Source organism: Microtus pennsylvanicus, chromosome 3, assembly GCF_037038515.1.
Source record: "Microtus pennsylvanicus isolate mMicPen1 chromosome 3, mMicPen1.hap1, whole genome shotgun sequence".
In the NCBI taxonomy this organism is placed as follows: domain Eukaryota; kingdom Metazoa; phylum Chordata; class Mammalia; order Rodentia; family Cricetidae; genus Microtus; species Microtus pennsylvanicus.
This window is the reverse complement of record NC_134581.1, coordinates 2,627,559-2,647,967: the sequence shown is the minus strand read 5'-3', so window position 1 is coordinate 2,647,967 and position 20,409 is coordinate 2,627,559. Positions and strand designations below refer to the sequence as shown.

Sequence of the window (20,409 nt, the reverse complement as noted above, 5' to 3'; positions counted from 1 at the left end):
ACAGAGTAGCTTAGTGATCAGCAGAAAGTCTAGGGGAAGGCTCTTTGACCTCTGCCTGCGGCTGTGCCTCCTCCAGAGTCTGGGTCCTTAGAGCAGCAGCATGGCTCAGGAGCAGAGACCTGAGAGGGTCCTCAAGGCAGAACCTGAGTGTCGGTGAGAAAATTTGGGGCACACAGGTCAGGATCAGGTACTGTCTAAGGCTGTTGTGAGGTGCAAACTGGAACTGGGATAAGGGCTCGTCTGGACCTAGGATGGGTTAGAGACTGAGGTTGGGGTGGGGGTTCAGTCTAGGGCTACAGTGAACATCCAGTGTAGTGCTCAGATCCGTGGGAGAAGAGCCGGCTCAGCCTTGGCTGGCCCCCGTCTGGCCCCTGCTCCTCCAGTCTGCAGATGAGGCTGACATCTCTGTCTGCTTTGTCCTCAGGGCAGCTGGGCAGCCAGCCCGCAGCAGGAGTGTGAGTACCTGCAGATGATTGAGATAGAGCGCAGGCAGTGCCTGGAGGAGGCCCAGCTGGAGAACGAAACCACAGGTGAGTGGAGTCCCGGGTTCCCTCACGAGCCCAGTCCAAAGAGTGAGCCTTTCACAGCTGTCAGTCGGATCAGGATCTGGGCCCCAGCAGTCAGGGAACACACAGCAGAAGGGCCACAAGGCCTCAGTGCTTTTCTGACCTCACCCAGGTCTGGGAAGTTCCCAGATCTTATCTGGGAACAACATGGTAAACCACGGCTTTGAAAGTACAGACAGGTCTGCCCTTAAGGGTCCAGCCACGGCTGCTGGGCCACTTAAGGTGGGAGATCTAGGGTACTCGATGGTAGAGACTTTCCAAGATGAGTCAGGTGCCTCTCCCCACCTGCCATGGGAGCACTGCCACGGGAGCACTCCCAAATAACTTCTTTGATCCCTAACTTACCTAGAGTGTAAATGAGACCAACTGGTCAGACCCTGCAGAGGCCATCAGGACAAACGAGGGCTCTGTCTACTTGGCGTGGTCGCCCAGGGTTGGGCAAATGTGGAAAGGTGGGCAGGGTCTAAGGAAGCAGAGGGGCTGAGAGGGTGGAAGGCTCAAGGCTCACTGTGTTGGGAGAGAGCCAACACGGTGGGGCAGAGGCAGAAAGTCAGCTGGGCCGCCATGCTGGGTCATCTCCCCAGGCTGCGCTTACTGTTACATAATGGGAGCAGGGAGCACCTGTCCAGCTTGCTGGCTCCTGGCTCCCGGCACCGTTCTGAGGCTGTTTTGTAATCTTTTCAGGTTCCTCCTTAACCCTGGTGCAAAGGCCTCCTGTGCTCAGGAGTGTATGTAGTCATGTAGCCTCACAGATGGGCATGGCCTGGGCCACACTTTATGGCAGGATGGCCCCTGACTCCTGTGGCCCTGAAACTGAAGCTTGGGTCAGCAGGTGACTTGACCTACCTACTTTCTGTATGCCCCACCCTATGCTGCCAACTGCAGGCTGATCTCAGCAGGCCTCAAGATGGCGTAGGAAACCTGGGAAGCCCAAACTCCAGAGCCCACCCCACTGCAGCTCAGACCTGTCCCCAGAATGGGAAATGGCCACCCTCATGAATTCAATGAGGTCACCACTGGCACAGGGTGCCTGTGCAGTGCCAACACCCTGTACACGGCAATCAGCCCGGGATCTGGAAGAAGGCAGGCATAGGTTACAGATTTCAGGTCTGCCCTGGCAGCTGCTGAGGCTCTGTACACATTGGCGTGGGCACAGGGGGACACCTCTGGCCCGTGTCCATCTGAGGCTGCTCCTGCCCCTCCAGTCTGCCACTCTGCCTGCCTCTAAGTGCATCAGTGTGTGTTCAGTCTGTACACTGTGTCTCTCCATGTCTCCTCACGTGGTGGCCTTCCCATGCCTATTCATGTATGTTGGCATGTGTGTGTCTGGGGTCAGTATGTCTGGAAGTACATGTAAGTATGTGTCATTATGGATGGAACATTATATAAAATTGACTTACTGGGGGTTTTGTGCCTGTCTGCCTCTCTATCCATCTTCTTAGCCTCTTAGTTGGTTTTCCTATTGGGGTCTTAGCCCTGAATGGGCACACATTTTCCAGACACAAAGAGTCTCACTTCCTCAGGTCCCTTGTCTGCTTGATGACCTGGGCCCGGTACCGGTTCACAGCATTTGACGCCAAATGCAGAGTGCCCACAAGGCATAGCCCAGTGCCCTTCTGTTCTGTCTCACCTCTGGTGAAGCTGAGCACAGGACCCAGCACCCCCGCCCCCGCCCCCACCCCCGCCCCCAGCTCAGGCTGGCAACTCTGAAAGCTCGAGGTCTGGCAGGGACCCAGACACAATAGCTGGCCTGCAAAACAGGGTGTGCCCAGCACTGTCAGCCTGGGTACAGAAAGTCCAGCAGCGGCCAGTTTCCCAGAGAAATGCTACCAAGCCCTGAAAACCAGGAGAGGAATGTGTGAATAGGCTAGCGGTACAGCCACACCTCATCCTGCTGCCTTGCCTCCGTTTCCTCATCTGTGAAATGGACCGGTTATATAAGCTGTTTGTGTAGAGACTGAAACAATGTTCAGACATTCCAGGCCTAGAGCTTGTTGGTGTTAACTGAAACAGATCCTAAATCATGAGCAGGTTTTCCCAGTCTTGGGGGGGGGGGAGCTGCTGTACGTCCTCCTAGGAGCCCAAGATGGACCATCAGCCAAAGCAGCAAGCCATAGGGCTCAGGATAGATGGGGGATATGTTAAAGTGGCCAGCCCACAAGAAGAGAGGCTCACTCTGGACGGCTTCCTTAGTCTTCACTGCAGATACTGCTGCAGCACCAGAAGGCCCCCCAACCCCCCCCCAATCTCCTCCTTTACTGCCACATGATCGCATCCCTGAGAGTCCAGAGGCTCTTCTCCCAGGTGGGTGCATCCCTCCACCTCCTCTTCCCAGGCCCCCTTCTTGGGAACTTGTGAACCTTCGGACCTGGGCTGGTCTGGGCTTGGCCCGGCTGGCATTGACTTTGACTCTGGGGTTGGGTTTCCTGAGCAAATCATTGGGGCTGGCAGCATTGCAAAAGACAGCCTCCTTCAGGAGAGGTGTCCAGAGGAGTTGTAGACCCCCCGGGAGACGCCCCCGGGCATGCTCACCAGCCGGATCGCAGTACTTTGCATGCAAGCTCTGTGAAGAGCCCGTGAGCTCCACCGTACCCCGCGTCTCATGGGAACATCTCCGCTGCTGCCTTTACTAGTATAGAACACAATTCAGAAGACGCATACTTGTGTTTTTAAACAATGATGGTCTCTAACAGAGCCTCTTGGGATGGAGCTTGCTGTGTGAATGTGGATGAATAGCCTTGTTTGTGTCGAGGAGGCAGGCTCGAACTGTGGGGTTGAATTGCTTGAAACAGCTGCCGGTAATTTGGTAATAGAAGATTTTGAAATCTAAATGTCTGTTTTCTCACAAACCATAAGAATGAAGGCCGCTCATTGTGCTGCCAGAAATATACGGCGCTCTATAAAAGAGAAAAACAGAAAGGAGGGTGACGTATCAAGTGCCGTGTGCGTGTGCAGGCGTGATGGCTGTAAACCATAGAGGAGACAGTCTGAAGGTTGTGCCTATAAATATAAGCTCTGGGAACGAGAGAGCTGTAAATGTGGATTGGAGTAGACAGCTGTGCTCGACACTGACTCAGATAGCCCGGCGGTAGGTGACACGACCGTCGCACACTTTGACCAACTCTCGGTTAAGTTCAGAACACAGTGCAAACAGGCTTTGCTGCCTTTTCCCAGGGACAGCTTTCCCAGAACACTCCGCAGAGTCAAAGCCACCGCTCTGGAGCACTCGGATGCCAAAGCCTCAGCTCTTGCCATTCAAAAGGATTGACACCTATACAAGTGCCCAGTGGCTCATCCAGGAGGAGAGACAGTGTGCCATGGAGCAGAACCAGCTAGGCTACCTGCCTGGCATCTCCGGTGCTTGTCTCTCAAATGTGAATGTAGCTCGGTTGGCAGTTAGCAGGCACAACAAGCCCTGGGTTTGATCCCTAGCGTTGTATAAATGGGACAGAGTAGCCCACACCTGTAACTCCAACAACACTCAGGAGCTAGAGACAGGAGGACCAGAAACCCAAGGTCTTTCACAGGGCCAACCGGGGCTACCCAAGGCCCTGTCTAAAATAAGTAAAGAAGTACGTGATTCCGTGTAGGGAAGCTCCATCCCTTATGGGGAGAAGACCCTCTTTCCCTTCCCATCAGAACAGGACCTCTGCAGCCTGGACAAACATGACCTCCACTCGACAGGAGACCCTCTAGGAGAAGGAGGAGGAAGAGTGTGGTCACGGTGTTGACAGTGTGTCCTCTGCGTTCACCCCACAGGCTGCAGCAAGATGTGGGACAACCTCACCTGTTGGCCAACTACTCCTCGGGGCCAGGTGGTGGTCCTGAGCTGCCCCCTCATCTTCCAGCTCTTCTCCTCGATTCACGGTAAGAGCCCTGGGCTGGAGGCCAGAAGCCAGGCCGTACATTGTGAGTGGGGCCAGCGAGGGGGCTTTGCCAGTTAAGGAACCTGGGGGGCTTCACGGCTAGGAATGGCATCGAGAGGACTCGTGGGATTTGATTAGCTCTTCACATGGAGATAAGCGTGTGGGAAGGGCTCGCTAAATATTTGCCCAGCAATTGATAACTGATTGACTGGCAGGTCAGATTGAGTTATGCCTCCCATGTTCTGTTGTTTTGGTTATGACTCAGTCTGTCACAGCCTGGGACAGATGACCTTTAGTGCCCTAGGAAACCGCCACACAGCTTTGTTTATGTACCTTGTCGTGCTCTATTTGATCAAGCATTCACATGTAAGACAGAAAGGGAAAGGAGGCCCCCTTAGGACCCCCAGCCCATGATCAGTCCGCAGATGAGGTACCTCCCATCACTCTGTGCCCCGTGCTACATGATGGGAAGGAACTTTGGAAACTGCTACCTGCCTGGCCTCTGGGAGTTACCGTGCTACGGTCACACCTTTAAGTGAGACCGTAAACAGATGTGTAGTAAATGGGCAGAGATTCTGGGAGGGAGAAAGAGGGGGGCCCTAGTGTTGAGGATCTGAGGGGATGTGAATGAGCTACCATTCCTTAGGTACAGCCCTCACCTCAGAGTGCACCTGATAGAAAGATTTCAGCTCCCAGGACCCAACAGCCAAATGACCTTGTGAGGTGAACAGCCTATGCAGCAAAACGTTTTATTATTTATTAAAAATAATAAAACTATTATTATTGTTAATCAATGTTAATAATACTCTAGTTCTGAAGCTGATGGAAAGAATTGGGAGACTCTGGCCAGTGACCAGATATACCAGAGAGTGTGGATGAAAGGGTATAAGCTGTCACCTTCGGTCCCAAGGGGGCATTTGCAGGAATGGGTGAAGGGTGATGCCAACCCCCACTCCTGACCTTTGGGGTGACAGGGCTGAGGAAAGCATGCCCCCTACAAGGAGTGTCGGTTCTTACAGAAACTAAAAATAAGAGGGGTTAGTAGGAAGTCTTCTACTTTGGCTGGATAAAATACTTGCAGGAGAGCTGGGGGGATAACTCTGGGGGAAAACTCTCGCTGTGCAAGCATGAAGACTTGAGTTCAGTTCCCCAGCACCCTTGAAGTACAGACATGTGGAGGGCGTCTGCAATCCCAGCATTCTCAAGACAGAGCTGGCAGAGATGGAAAAAAATATCAGGTGGTTGGACAAGTCAGTAAGGTCCCAGGTGGCAGGCTACAGACACAGTGCCCAGTCTGGTGAAGGTTCCGAACCATTGAGGCAAGACCTGGGACCAGGTACAGATGGATGGACAGACAGACAAGTAGATGAATGGACCGGTGGACAGAATTCAAGTGGGCCATGCCAAGCAGTGGGAAACACGCTGAGCTGCAGCCTCAGGGATAGTGAGGCATTCTCTGCGCCTTGGCACACACACACTGGGTGTTCAGATAACTGGTCGGTAGGGCCACCCTTGTGTTAGGTGTCCTGCTCCTAATGGGGTCCAGGTGAGGGAGGTTTTGAACTCTTCCTTGGTCTGGGTGTGTTTGACGTGGTTCTTCTGACATGGCCTTGCTCTCTCCATGGGCCCACATGTTCTTAATGTGCTCTGATCAGTAGAGAGCGCGATACCTTTCTGTTTGCACGACTAAGTCACCCATCAGTCTGTGCCTTCGGGTTGGTGCTGCACAGGTGGCCATGGCTGTGTACACAAACCAGAGTCTTCCTGCCTCTGTGTTTGCACTGAAAAAAGGAGGATCTAAATTCCATTTTGTAAAATGGAGTTATGGTAATGTCTGCACTGAGCCTGTCATGGGGCCCCCAGCTGCCCTGTGGGGACTTCTCACCTCAGGGGAACCCCAAGAGCCTGGGTCTGGGAGCTGGAACCCAGCAGCACCAAGGCACGGTGTGAGCAAGACTACGTACTCTGCCCTGTGCCCTGCACCCTGCTCCCTGCACCCTGCTCCCTGCTCCCTGCACCCTGCACCCTGCCTCCTGGCTCTAAACGCTGTATCTTCCCTCTGTCCATCACCTGCTTCCAGGACGCAACGTCAGCCGCAGCTGCTCTGAAGAAGGCTGGTCACAGCTGGAGCCCAGCTCCTACTACGTTGCCTGTGGGATGGAAGACGGTGCATCTAGTGTGGATGAGGTGAGGGAGCCTTGGGCTTCTCTCCACCCTGCAGTCCACCTTCCTCAGGCTCACACTTGGCCCCTGGCTCCCCCAACAGGGGACACACAGGACTTTCATAGGATCACATGGGGGGAGGGGGGCGCTACACTCAGAGCAGCCAAAATTGCAATAGAAACCCCCATGCTGGTTTGCCTCTCTATATCTGTAATCCCAGCACTTGAGAGGCTGGGGGGAAAAGATCACGAGTTTGAGGCTATCCTGGGTTATACAGGGAGATTCCCAAAATTCTGTTATTTTAAAAAATAAATAAGTGATTGGCAAGCGGGAGGGAGTTGTAAGTTCCACTTGTTCCCATGCTGACATCCAGCGTGCACAGCAGAAAGAAGGACTCACTGGGGACACTCTGGGCACAGGGTCCATGCGTCTATGAAAACTGGGGCTTAGCTGCTCTTGGGAGTCCTGAGGACATCTTCCTTGTGTGAGGCAGGGGCACCAGGAGAATCTATAGCCAGCCTATTCTCCACCAACAATCCCCCAACTTCTACCCAAAACCCTTGCCTGCCTCCCCCCAGCAACAACAGACGGAGTTCTACAGCGCCGTGAAGACTGGCTACACCATCGGCTACGGCCTGTCCCTTGCCAGCCTCCTGGTTGCCATGACAATCCTGAGCCTGTTCAGGTGAGGTAGAGCCCCAGTGTGCCCCTCCATTGTCTCACCCTCAGACAGCTCCCAGTCCCCGCCCTTGCCTCTGCCAAGCTAACCATCCCAGCCTCAACAGCAGGTGGCCAGGATGTGGCCTCTAGAGTGGTCTTGTTCCCTTTCCTCTATACCAGACACCTGAGGGAGAGCCTGCCAAAACACTCTTGATGCCCGGGAGGTTGGGGACTGGGGGTTGTCACCTTGGAGGAAGGGCCTGTAATACGGGGTTGGGGGCCACATACCTTCCCACCACCTACCTAATCTACCGGTATGGCACCAGTCAGGGTGGGGTGGTCCAAGGTCCCTGCTCATCCCAGCTGGATCTGCCCCTTGCAGGAAGCTACACTGTACCCGAAACTACATCCATATGCATCTCTTTATGTCCTTCATCCTGAGGGCCACCGCTGTCTTCATCAAGGACATGGCTCTCTTCAACAGCGGAGAGACAGACCACTGCTCCCAGGGCTCGGTGAGGACCCAGCTGAACCCCCCGCCCCTGCTCCATATCCTCCTGTGCTTCTGTTCCTCAGCCTGCTCCTCCTCTTCTTTCTCCTCTGTCTCTGCCCCTCCTCTCTCCTCTCTCCTTAAGGACAGAACCACAAACACTCTGACCACCCCTCAAATCCACTCCTCTCTCAGCAGCAGCAGCAGCAGCAGGTTGCTAAGCCATCTGGAAGTTCACAACTCTACCTCTGCTAGTAAGAAGTGCATGTGGTCACCTCATGGTTAGGGCCCAGATTCCCACACCCCACAGTCAGGGCCCCCACACCCCACAGTCAGGGCCCAGATTCCCACACCTCACAGTCAGGGCCAAGATCCCCACACCCCACAGTCAGGGACCCCACACCTCACAGTCAGGGTCCCTACACCCCACAGTCAGGGCCCCCACACCTCACAGTCAGGGCCCCCACACCCCACAGTCAGGGTCCAGATTCCCACACCCCACAGTCAGGGCCCAGATTCCCACACCCCACAGTCAGGACCCCCACATCTCACAGTCAGGACCCCCACATCTCACAGTCAGGGCCCCCACACCTCACAGTCAGGGCCCCCACACCCCATAGTCAGGGCCCAGATTTCCACACCTCACAGTCAGGGCCCAGATTCCCACACCCCACAGTCAGGGCCCCCACACCTCACAGTCAGGGCCCCCACACCTCACAGTCAGGGCCCAGAGCTCCTTCCTACCTCATCGCTGGTTTCTGATCTAACCTCAGGCAACTCCCTGCCTCAGTTTCCCCATCTATGCAAGTACTCCCCCACATCCCTCCCAGCTCAACCCTCTGCTCTCTACACCAAGGTTCTGGTCCCACACCACTGTCCTTCCCCCCTGGATCTTGCTGACTGCCCCCCTCAGCCTAGTCCTGGGTGTTCCTGGGGTTAGGAGGCTCAGGGAACCGGGCTCTGGAGAGTCTGTCTCTGTATTTGTTACTCTTTTTTCATTGCTGTGACAAAAAACTCAGTGTGAGGAAAGAAAGGTATGTTTGGTGTGGAAGTGTAGTCCAACATGACGGGAAGGCATGGAGGCAGGCATGCAGGGTCACATGACCCACCGTCAGGAAGCAGAGAGATGAACGCCAATGCTCACTTTCTCCTGTTCATTCCATCTGGGACCCCAGCTCCTAGAATGGAGCTGCCTGCCTCCTCAGTTAACTAAATCTTTAAAACTCCCTCTCTTGTCGGGCGGTGGAGGCGCACGCCTTTAATCCCAGCACTCAGGAGGCAGAGGCAGGCAGATCTCTGTGAGTTCGAGGCCAGCCTGGTTACAATAGCTAGTTCCAGGACAGGCCCCAAAGCTACAGAGAAACCCTGTCTGGAAAAAACAAAACAAAACAAAAACTGCCCCCTCTCAGACATACCTAAGGCATGTCTCCAGGGTCTTCTAGATTCTGTCAAGTTGATGCTATTAACCATCATAGCCCTCAAGTGACTCAGAACAGGACAGAACTTGAAGCAGCCGGGACTCCTTTCTGTGCTGTGTTCTCAGGAACTGTAGCTCCCCCAGTGAGGCCAGAGAGGCAGCACACTTAATCCGGATCAGCAACGCCAGCTTCCACTGGTGGTGAGCTCCCAAGAGGGTGGAAAACCCTAGGGTAACTCCACAGGCTAGGGCCAAGCGCAGGGCTAGGGAGAGGCCGGCAGCCTCCAGAGAGCTTGTCCAGCAGCATGGCTGGATCTGGCTTCCTAACCCATGTCATGAGCAGCTCTGCAGTATCCTCCTAGGTTTGGTGAGGCATGCCTGCAGCTGGAGAAACAAGAGTGTGACCCAGGAAAGGACTTCCCAGTCATAGGGAGGGGATGGGAGGCTGCTCCATGGGGGTGCCTCACAGCCAGCAGAGGCCTGAGAGGGAGGGGAGATAACCCCGCTTCTGTGTGTAGGGGATAGAAGATAAATGGCTCCCCTGGGAGGGAAGCTTGAGGTCGTGAAATGAGTGAGTGGATCTGAGAGGAGCCGGAGGCCCAGGAGTCCTTCAGCCAGGCCGCCCAGAGTCCTTCAACACCCTGCTCCATGTTTTCCCACCGCCCGCCCGCTGTCCAGACCATTTTCCCACCAGTTCCTGTGGCTTCCTGGAGGAAGATCCGCCCCTCGCCTTCTCCATTTCCTCACTTCTGCCTCCCTTCCTCTCTTAGTTTTCTATGGCTGTGGTAAACACCATGACCAAATGCAACTTGGGAGGAGAGGGTTTATCTCGTGTTACAGCTTCTAGTCTTTCACGAAGGCTCTCAAGGCAGGAACCTGGAGGAAGGAACTGAAGAAGAGGCCAGGGAGGGGTGCTGCTTACTGGTTTGCTCCTCACGCCTTGCTCAGCCTCTTTCTTGTTACCCCCTTGACCATCTGCCCAAGGATGGCACGCCCATCATGCGCCAAGCCCTCCCACACCAAACATCAATCAAGAAAACGCCCCATGGGCCTACTCACAGGCCACACTGGTGGGGAAACTCAGCTGAGGTTCCCTCTTCCAAACAGACACCAGATTGTGTCAGGTTGACAGAAAACTAGCCGGTACCCCTGTTCTACCCTTCTGTCAGCCTGCACTACACTGTCTCTGAGCCCCCTTCAAAGCCCCAGCTACACTCTTTGGTCAGGGAACTCCTGAGGTCTTTAGCAAGGATTCACCCTCAGGGTCCCATTTCCCACAATCCTCACTGGAGGGAGCAGGGAGCAGTGGGCTGGCTGTGGGGAGAATAAAGAGGTGGGGGGCGGGGGAGTGGGGCTGGGGGGTGCTGGGCTGGGCGGGCAGAGACCAACATGGAGAGAGGAAGGAAGACAGGGCCATTAGAGGGAGCAGGGCTGCATGAGTCCTGGGCCGGCTCAAAAAAATGGGGGTGCTATTTGGGTGGAGTGGTTAACAGGTGGCGAGAGAGCTGGGTGGGTGGAGGGACAGCTAGGTGGGTGGGCGTGTTGAGGGATGAGCAGATAAACAGTTGATGAATGGATGTCTGGACGGTAGATGGATAGATGGCTGAGTTCTCATGAGTCAGGAGGTCAATAAATGGATAAATGGCCAGGCATGGTGGCTCGCACCTATAATCCCAGCATGCAGAAGGCTGTGAGTTGGAAGGCAGCCAGGGATACATAGTGAGTTCTAGACCGGCCTGGTTACAGTGTGAGATTGACTGAAAACACACTCAAGCATGCATAATGTGCACACATAGACAAATTTCTGGCGGGTGGGTAAATGGGTAGGCGTATAGACATACTTCCTGTATGTCTTCCTGTTCGTCTATTGTCCAATTTTTGGACATTGTGACACCATGTTGTTACCAGTCAAGCTCAGACTGGAGAACCTTAAGATCGAGTTACCAAAAATATGACCAGAAGAAAAAAATCTCCTAACATCTTAAACTGTTTTTACCATTTTGTGTTGGACCTCATCCATGGCTATTCTCGGCCACATGCAGCCAGCCACAGGCTGAGAACTGGGCATGCCCAGAGACACGGGATCTGTAGCAAGAGGATGTACAGAAGACACATTGACAGACGGATGATTTAAATTACCAGCTTAGCCCAGAGTGCCCAAGAATATAGAGACGAGATCATAGGAGGACCCACTGTGTACGTCTCAAGAGCCTGACTGGGAACCGACAATAATGAAGTTGGCTGGGCCACCACCGTGTCTGTCCCCACAACCAGAGGCTCGGCGGCCAAGGACCTGCCGTCCCTGAACCTCCCTCCCTTCGCTCCTCCCCGCAGGTAGGCTGCAAGGCAGCCGTGGTTTTCTTCCAGTATTGCATCATGGCCAACTTCTTCTGGTTGCTGGTAGAGGGTCTCTACCTACACACCCTGCTGGCCGTCTCCTTCTTCTCCGAGCGGAAGTACTTCTGGGGGTACATACTCATCGGCTGGGGTATGGTACCAGGGAGGGGGCAAGGCTGGGAAAGTTCACTGGGAGGTGGGAGGGTGCAACCCGAGCCTGCTCATGAGAGCGGGGTGAATGTCCTCAGAATGTGTGACCTTGAGGGCATCCTGCACCCCAGACTCCCACAGCTACGCAATGGCACAGGGCCTGAACAAAAACATCCATTTCCCCATTCTGATCCTGACATGCAGGACCACTGCTAATATAGAAGGGTTTAAAATCAGAAAAGTAAAGGAAAAAACCTGCCTAAGTGGTCACAGACCCTCGGGCTACCCCTCTTGGAGGGTTTTCACCCAGCAAACAGCCTGTGTGACTGTGGGTAGCAGCCCTAAGCATCTACCCTCTTCTCTCCCTCCTCTCTGGTTCCTTCTCCACTCTCCCTGTGTTATCTGCCCACATTTCCTTCCCTTCCATTCTTCTTTGGCCCTCACAGGGGTGCCCAGTGTATTCACCATGGTTTGGACCATTGTCAGGATCCATTTTGAGGATTTTGGGTGAGCTCTTGTTCCATCCCCTCCCTCTGGCTACTGTCATTTGGGGGCAGAGTCCCCGGGAACGATGATACTGCCCAGGCTTGGCAGATAGAGAGACCACAGAACCGAGTCCAAAGCAAGAGGCTGGAGGGAGATGTGGGGAGTATCAGACTCTGGGCATGGGAACAGAGCCGTAGACACTTGGGGGATGGCTGATTCTCAGTCTGAGGACTTCTCCCCACCAAACCTCTGTGGTCTGTTCAGGTGCTGGGACACCATCAACTCCTCACTGTGGTGGATCATAAAGGCCCCAATCCTCACCTCCATCTTGGTAAGCCCTCCTCTCCCCACTGAGCCCAGAGTAGACAGCCAAACACAGAACACACAGGAAATAGGTCAGAAGGGAACCTCATGTTTCTATCACCCTCCCAGGCCTTCAACACTCCCTCTAGAGCAGGTAAATTGGAGGGAGGGTCCTCAGGAGAGTCCCCAGACAAAAGCCCCCCTCCAAAGGGAGGGGCTGCTGAGAGGTACTATAGAGGGGTGTCCAAGCACTGGGGGAGACAGCCCAGCATCCTCTAAGTGACCAACACTGGCGGTCCCTCATTAACAGGTGAACTTCATCCTGTTTATCTGCATCATCCGTATCCTGGTTCAGAAACTACGGCCACCCGACATCGGGAAGAATGACAGCAGCCCGTACTCGTAAGTGTGGGCCCAGCACCTCAGCTCCAGTCTTCCACCCTGGACCCTCAGATCGTCCCCTACACCTCAACCCACTCCTCTAGAACTACCCAAAGCCAGACATTACTCTTATTCAGGCTCAGCAGCCACTGCCTGCCATCAGGCTCTCCTGCCTCTGAACCCCACGTCCGCTATTCTCATACTCACCCAGTGTCCTTGACGCTCAAACCTGCTGTCCCCCAGGGATCTTGAGGGGAATGAAAACCCTGTGTCTTCTTCACACACTGTGCCCAGTCCCTGACCTGTACCTGGTAGAGAAAGGCAATGCAATAGATGCCTATAGGGCAGGTGATGCTCCCAAGAGCTCCCACCATGAGGAGGGCACATTCAGTACTCCTCAATGATAACAGTCGTACTTGTAGATTTCATCCCAGGCACCAGCCAGGAGGTCTTCATGCATCAGCCCATGTCACACTCAGAGTCCCCTATAAAACGTTCCCCACTTTGAACAAAAGGCAGACGCACACTTCCTCACCCTCCGAGGTTTGGGGTCTACCACTATGGGCAGGAAAGAGTAGTGTTTACTTTCCTATGGCTGCAACAAAGGACCCGACCAACAATTTCTGGAAGGAAAGGTCTGTTTTTGCTCCTAGTTCAAGGGTGCAGTCCGTCATGGCAGAGACATGGCTGCCGAGTGTGAGGCCACTGGTCACATGGTGTCCACAGTCTTGAAGCAGCGAGAGATGAACGCTGGCACTCAGCTCACTTTCTCCTTCTTATTCCGTCTGGGACCCCATCCTGTGAGAGGGTACCACCAGTAGTCAGGGCGGTCTCCCCGCCTCAACCCCATCTAGAAATCCCCTCTCAGACACACTCAGATGCTGAATCCTGTCAAGTTGTCAGTTGGTGTTAACGGTCACAGAGGGCCACAGTGTCCGTGGGACAGTGATTGAGCTCATTGCTTAGAAAGAGGAGGACCATTCCCTATGCTGGGCACTAGGAAGACTGGCAAGTTCCTATAGGAATCGGCACTTTTACGGACAAGGGAAAGAAACACAAAATGTGGCCAGGGCACCTGTGCAAAGGCCGATAGGACCCTCACATTCACCATGGCCATGGAGAACGGAGGCCCACCATGCAGCCCAGATCAGCCTGGCAGTCCCACAAGGGCCCTCCAGTCTGGAAACCTAGGTGTCCTTAAACTGGCCTCTGTTAGGGGAAATCTCAGTGGTGGTTGGAAGACTGTCTGCTGGAGAGTCACGAGCTGCTGGATTTGGGATTCTATTCTGGAATCCTATGGTTGTCAGGCCTGAGCAGAGGCTTTCTCCCATTCCCGGTGTGACAGCATTCTGTACCCAGCAGACTGTGTGGGCAGAACGCCACTCTCCTTTCCAGAAGGAAACTTGTGGGCCTTGCCCACTGCCGTTCTGCACACGCTGGTGTCCTTTACCCAAGCAGCCTCGTTTCCCAAAAGTCCAGCTGCAGTGGGCTAGAATATGGGAGGGCAGGACCCAAACTGGCCGTGGCCAGGTCTGTGTGGGTGAGACAGAAAGGGACAGCTGTCACTGGCAGAAGGGGGAGCTGGAGCTGGCAGTTCCTGAGGAGGGGCTGTCAGTTCCCTCTTCAATTTAAAGAAAGCCTCCATCTGTCAGCCTCCGAGTGTGGGATGGGTTCATGGCCAAAGAGGTGTGGCTGGGAGCCAGGCCCAAGAAGGAGGGGAAGAACGAGGGTGCATCTGCATAGAGCTTGGAATGAGAATCTCAGCACAAGGCAGGAGAGGCGGGGGGCGGGGGGGGACATGTGTCCCCATCGCACCCACATCTCCCGGGAATCAGGAAAGCATAGCCCTCACTTCCTAGACCAGCTATCAGGTCAGCTGAGTGTACACACGGAGGGACAGCTGAGTGCCTGCAGAGAATGCTGACCCTGCTGGCACCAAGGTGGCAGAAAGACAAGCTGGTCCCTTGGAGCAGGACTCTGGAGGAGGGGTGCAGGCTCAGGGACAGTGGCAACTGCCAGAGATAGCGCCACAGCGAGAGAGGGGGCCACAAGCCTGTGTTCATCGCCTCCTGCACTTTGGGCACATATGAGCAGCCTTTTGGCAGGGGAGACCTCATTCCTCAGAGCTCTTGTTCCCCAATGGAGCTAGTGTCCATGGGTATACTCAAAGTTCTTCGAGGAGACAGCATCTCTGATATGGCTGTGTTGGGCATGCATTACCCCACTCTTCAGGTAGGGGAGACTGACCAGGAGGAGGGAGACTGGAAAGTCTCACCTCTTACTGTTATATCCTCAGTGGTCTTCCTCCAGAAGACAGGAACGGAGGGAGTTTAATTCTCTCGTGTGTTCCCCCAGGCAAGGAGGTAGGGGACAAGAGAACAGGAACACTGACAGACAGGGGCCAGGAATGACGTGGGTGTGACATGGGGATGGCGGAGCCACTGTTTGTCCTCACACGATCTGGTCATCTACCCGTGTGAATGCACACACCACAGCCTGCCTCTCCCTGTCTCCAGGAGGCTGGCCAAGTCCACGCTTCTGCTGATTCCCCTGTTTGGAGTTCACTATGTCATGTTCGCCTTCTTCCCTGACAACTTTAAGGCTGAGGTGAAAATGGTCTTCGAACTTGTCGTGGGGTCTTTCCAGGTACGGATTCTAGTCTTTTCCTTGTCATAAGTGCCTGCTCCGTACTTACTGTCTTCCTTAACCAGGGGAATAAGGGGCTGTGGGGAGCCAGGGGTGGGTGGGGTAGGCTGGGAGCACCTGGGGTCTCTTTGCCTCACCTCTCTTGTCCCCTTCTTCCTCAGGGTTTTGTGGTGGCGGTCCTCTATTGTTTCCTCAATGGCGAGGTAAGTGCCTCCCTCTGCGGCCCTGGACCAGAACTCCCAGGCTCTCCCAGGCTTGCTGGGATCATTGAGAGCAAGGGCAGGTTAAAGCTTGCCTCTCTCGGGAGTGGTTCTCTTGAGCCCCTAGCGCCATAGTTGCCTGGAATCTCACTTTAAAATACACTCGAGGACACAGCCTACACTAACAACCCTGGGTGGGGTTAGGAGCAGGGCATCAGAGGTGGAGACTACTTCCAGTAAGCCGGTGTGGGCTGAAACAGGAAAGATGCAGCTGCAGCCACAAAAATGCGCTCAAGTGGGTTCCTGGATGAAGAATTGGGGTACATTCTCCAGGCAGTACCCCTCGGCCTCCTTGTACTGCGTCTTGTACCCTTCCTCATCCCACCTTCCCTCTCTCCAACTCTCCTGAGTTGACTCACTGACTCCCAAACCCTGTCCCAACTCTGCTCCTCTCCCAAGATAACAACTACACCTCTCAATTTAATCTAGGGATTTATCTATGGCTAGCTTATCAAGGCTGTGCTGGAACTCCTGCACCTAACCACCACCCTTTCTGCCTTAGGTGCAGGCGGAGCTGCGGCGGAAGTGGCGACGTTGGCACCTGCAGGGTGTCCTGGGCTGGAGCTCCAAATCCCAGCACCCGTGGGGAGGCAGCAATGGCGCCACGTGCAGCACACAGGTGTCCATGCTGACCCGTGTCAGCCCCAGCGCGCGCCGCTCCTCCAGCTTCCAAGCCGAGGTCTCCCTAGTCTGACCGCCAGAGGCCGCCAGGCCCCTCTGCACCCTTCCCTCTCTGGCCCCTGGAGAGGTCTGCAGCAGGCGCCACTAGCTCCAACCTTGGATCTGGAAGTATTCCTTTGCTGCAGCGGGGGACCAAGTCCATTCAAGTTGGAGATCAAAGAGGTCCAACCCTGGAGGAAGCGGGGAGGGACCAGCATTAGACTCCGACTCCAAAGGTCCCTCTGCCAATCATGCCGACAAAATCTGCATATGCCTCCCTGGAAAGCAGCCACCTGTCCTTAAAGCTTCGGGACTCTTGAGGGCAAAAACGTTCTGCCCTGTTCGTGCCTAGAATTTCACTGTGGCCCTCAAGTCGATTTGGGTTAAGTGTTGCCAATGAGACTCCTCTCCGAGGATGCAATGCAGTCCCCTCCCCGAGTGTCCTGCTTTTATCTGCCAGCTCCTCCTGGTGGGTGAGTTCCTCTACCTCAGACAGATACGGTTGTGACCTGGAGTTTCGGTTTGGGGACCACAGCTGTGCTGTGATCCTCACTCAGAGTCGTCGGTATATTCTCGGACCTGGGAACTCAGGGACCTACCTTTGGGAAGGGAGAAGACAGCCCCAGCCAATGCTCACCAAGTGGCTTTGCCCATCAGATAGGATCTGTCACACCAGCCTTAAGCACAACCAAAGCAATAGCGAGCTGCCCACTCTGGGTGCTCTCCTACCAACTACACCAACTCCTGCAGCAAGGGCCAGAGACGTGAGCCCACAGGTAGGGAACAATCTTAGAGAGAGCAGGTATCTCTTCCTGTCACTAATGCCAACATAAAGACTTCCTTTTTACATATTGTGACCTGCTGGATTCTGTTGGGGTTGTATTACCAGCGATGTTATTACCCTCATCCCCTAGTTCCCGTGCCTCCTTAGAGAGCGGCTGGGTGTGGCACTGACATCGGGGGTCAGGACATCTTATGTTCCCCCCCCCCTTACAGTCACACAGCTTCTAACCCAAGCTGGTGTCAGCAGGTCCCCTCAGAACTGCACCAGGCTTGTATGGCAATCAATAAATATTGGCTCTAGCAGGCTTAGTTCCCCTGGCCATGGTGGGTCTCCTGCTTCCTCTCAGCAAGTGTGTTATCCCTGCTCCAGTGAGAGATGGTTCATTGAAGCTACTGCCCTTCTGGCTTTGGACAGAAGCCCCCATTTCCATGTGAGTACCTATCCCCAGAGTCTTTGACTCACACTTGAGTGTGAAGAGGTTATAACTGGTCCCGTTGTGACCCTCACCCCCTAAATCCAACTGGAAGGAGACAGATTCTGCCTTGAACCAAATCAGAGCAGCCAATAGAACAATCAGAAACAGCAAGGTTTCACGGTCATTCCTGAAAACACAGCAAACAGAGAACACGAGGACCGGGTCGCTGTTGCCTAGGAGCCAACCGAGAGGGTTAGATCAGTGCAGATGGCCCAGTCCAAGTCAGTAAGGAGAGGCTGTGTGACTAACGGAAAGGTTTAGTGTGACGTCAGCAGGTCAGCGAGTTGACGCTTCCAAGCTTCTGGTTCCACTTTGTAAGCATGTGGAGTTGTCTTGCTTGGCGAGCCAGACATGAGTGCCAGGCTGGTACAAAGAGGCCAGGCTGGCTAACAGAGGCTCGAGTCTGCCTACAAGGCCTCTTCAAAGGCTGCTGCCACTTGGTCCATCCCAGGACAGATCAGAAATATCTTCTGGAGTATGTGTAGGTCAGAAAGGACCCCCTGCCTAAAGAATAGGCCCGAAATCTCCAACAGTACTGTGCTGTGATGTGGGGTGAGTCGTGGAGTCCTGGAGCAGAGCAGTTCTTAGTCAAGAGGGCAGAGTGAGTAGAAGCAAGACCCAGCATGTGTTCGAGAAAGGAAGGGCAGAGTTAGGAATAAAGAGACTGGAAGCCTTGATTGGGAGCTAAGGAAACTTGTGCCTTGTGCCAGTATCCTAGGTTAGTGACAGCTGTGACAGCCACGGGGTAGGAGTGACCACAGGCAGGACTATCCCAGTCTCTTCCCCAGTGGCTCTGTCCCAGCCACGCACCTGTCAAACCTGACCAAGTCATCTCTAGTGCCATCTGGTGGACACTTTGAAGACTTCACCAACTTTGACTACCTTAGATCTTTCACTGGGAGGCAACCTACACAGACAGCAGGCCTTCGTTCTGCGCTCCCAAGAGTGAGCCGGAAGGTGTGGGAAAGACTTTACCCAGGCCAGCCCCACACCTCCCCTCACATCAAACTGCTGGCCTCACGTTAGTCCTGCCTTGACCCAAAGGAACTTAATGGAACCCAGACTCTGGTGGTTCCTTAAAATTGAACCCTACCTACAGTCTCTAAGGGCAAAGGCCAGTTAATTCAGGCACCATCTGAACCAGGGAGGCTCTGTCCGCTCTGTAGGAAAGACCTGTTTGCAGGTAGTCTTCTCACTCTGGGGTACAGCCTGTCCAAGGAGGCTTATCCACCTGCTAACAGAACATCACTGAGGTGTTTGGGGGCTAGGAGAGGTCTTAGAATCCCAAGGGAACATGTTTAGGTGTCACAGATATGTGAATCCAGCCTAGTAGGTGTTGGGGTGCTTACCAGTAAAGTCAAAGAGAGGCAAAGAGGTCTATCAGATGAGGTCAAGAGATGGTTGGGGGTTGATGCTGAGAAGGACCCAGGGTGTATGTCTGGAAAGGATGCTAGGCCATCAATAGGAAAGGGAGGAGGTCATCTGGGGAGACAATGGCCTGGTTTGAGACATGTTGAATGTAATATGTGCAGGGTGTCTGAGGAGAGATCCTCTAAGGCTACTGGAAATGTGACCTAAAGGGACAGAAGGTGGGAAGAGCAAGGCAGCCCCTTGGAAGAAACAGTGAGTATAAGGGCAAGACCCCAGGCACCAGCACCCCCGGGGGCGTGCTGGGCACAGTGGGGTGAGGACTCTGACTCAGCCCCTCCATCCTAGCTGCCATGCAAGGTCTTGTTTTAATGAGCAGTGGCGAGCTTCTCCCCGCCCCCATGTGGGAACAGGAACAGCTCTTATCTCTCTGGGGGAAGGGGAAGGGGCGGAGCCACAGCTGCCAGTTATTAAACACCGCGCTCAGCCAGGGATGGTCAAGATATTAATAGCCCCGGGAGGCTATGACTCTGAAGACACAGACTCCCGGAAAAGGGATGCGTCAGGAGGCCATCTTGGCAATGCCCCAGCCTCCACAAAAGACAGATGGGATAACCAAAATCCAAAGAAGAAAAGTCGTTGTAGAGGTTGATGTTAAGCCCAGCTCTCCAAATCCCATAGCCGTGCCTCAGATACTCTAGATATTGTCAAAGATGGGATCATTTGGATGTGCCCTATCTGGGGACGTGAGAAGGTCAGGCCAGTTAGTAATCCTGATTCTGTCTTGATATATTGTTCATCCTGTATTTTTGCATTAACTTTGATATTTTAAAATACTGTATTAAAATATTATTTACCTTGATTCCTGGGCTGCTGTCTTTGTTTACCTGTTTTGATCCCACACTCTCAGCAACTGCCTCTTTGGGTCACCCAGTTCTCAACTCCAGGAGTCCCAGCACCCCTGAGTTTCAGGATGCCACCGTGGGATAAACATTGAGGGGCTCCAGGCTGTCCTGTGTGGTTTCCACAGGGGACGTCGCCAGGCTAACCCTGCAGCTCTCACCAGTGTAGACCCTGGTGTTTGTACTGATCTCCTCAGTTATTGTCTCTAGACTGTAAGATGCCCGTCCATGTCCCAAGGGCCCCGTTCTCAGAAGCTCATCCACAGGAATGAAGGATATGCCTTATTAGGAAATATAATCCATCTAGGACACATCTACAGATCACAAGGATGAGGAGGAGAGGTCATGAGGCCATCTTATCAATGCCCCAGCCTCCACACGGGACAGGAGGGACAGTGAATATCAAGAGAAGGGATTCAACTTGACACAAACTAGAGACACCTGGGAGGAGAGGGACTCTCAGTTGAGGAATGGCCTCCATCAGACTGACCTACA

The 20,409-nt window shown here is 54.1% G+C and overlaps 1 protein-coding gene across 1 annotated transcript in view; it reads left to right on the top strand.

The window, feature by feature from the left end:
* The window catches only part of Vipr1 (vasoactive intestinal peptide receptor 1), a 30,930-nt gene extending 11,056 nt beyond the window's left edge, over positions 1-19,874 (top strand). Inside the window, exons 2-13 of the mRNA XM_075964110.1 lie at positions 425-530; positions 4,326-4,433; positions 6,513-6,619; positions 7,174-7,280; positions 7,638-7,770; positions 11,497-11,650; positions 12,096-12,156; positions 12,400-12,466; positions 12,749-12,840; positions 15,336-15,465; positions 15,627-15,668; positions 16,228-19,874. Coding sequence (XP_075820225.1) covers positions 425-530; positions 4,326-4,433; positions 6,513-6,619; positions 7,174-7,280; positions 7,638-7,770; positions 11,497-11,650; positions 12,096-12,156; positions 12,400-12,466; positions 12,749-12,840; positions 15,336-15,465; positions 15,627-15,668; positions 16,228-16,419 — 1,299 coding nt within the window. The 3' untranslated portion in view covers positions 16,420-19,874. The remainder of the gene's footprint in view (positions 1-424; positions 531-4,325; positions 4,434-6,512; positions 6,620-7,173; positions 7,281-7,637; positions 7,771-11,496; positions 11,651-12,095; positions 12,157-12,399; positions 12,467-12,748; positions 12,841-15,335; positions 15,466-15,626; positions 15,669-16,227) is intronic.
* The last annotated feature ends 535 nt before the right edge of the window (positions 19,875-20,409 follow it).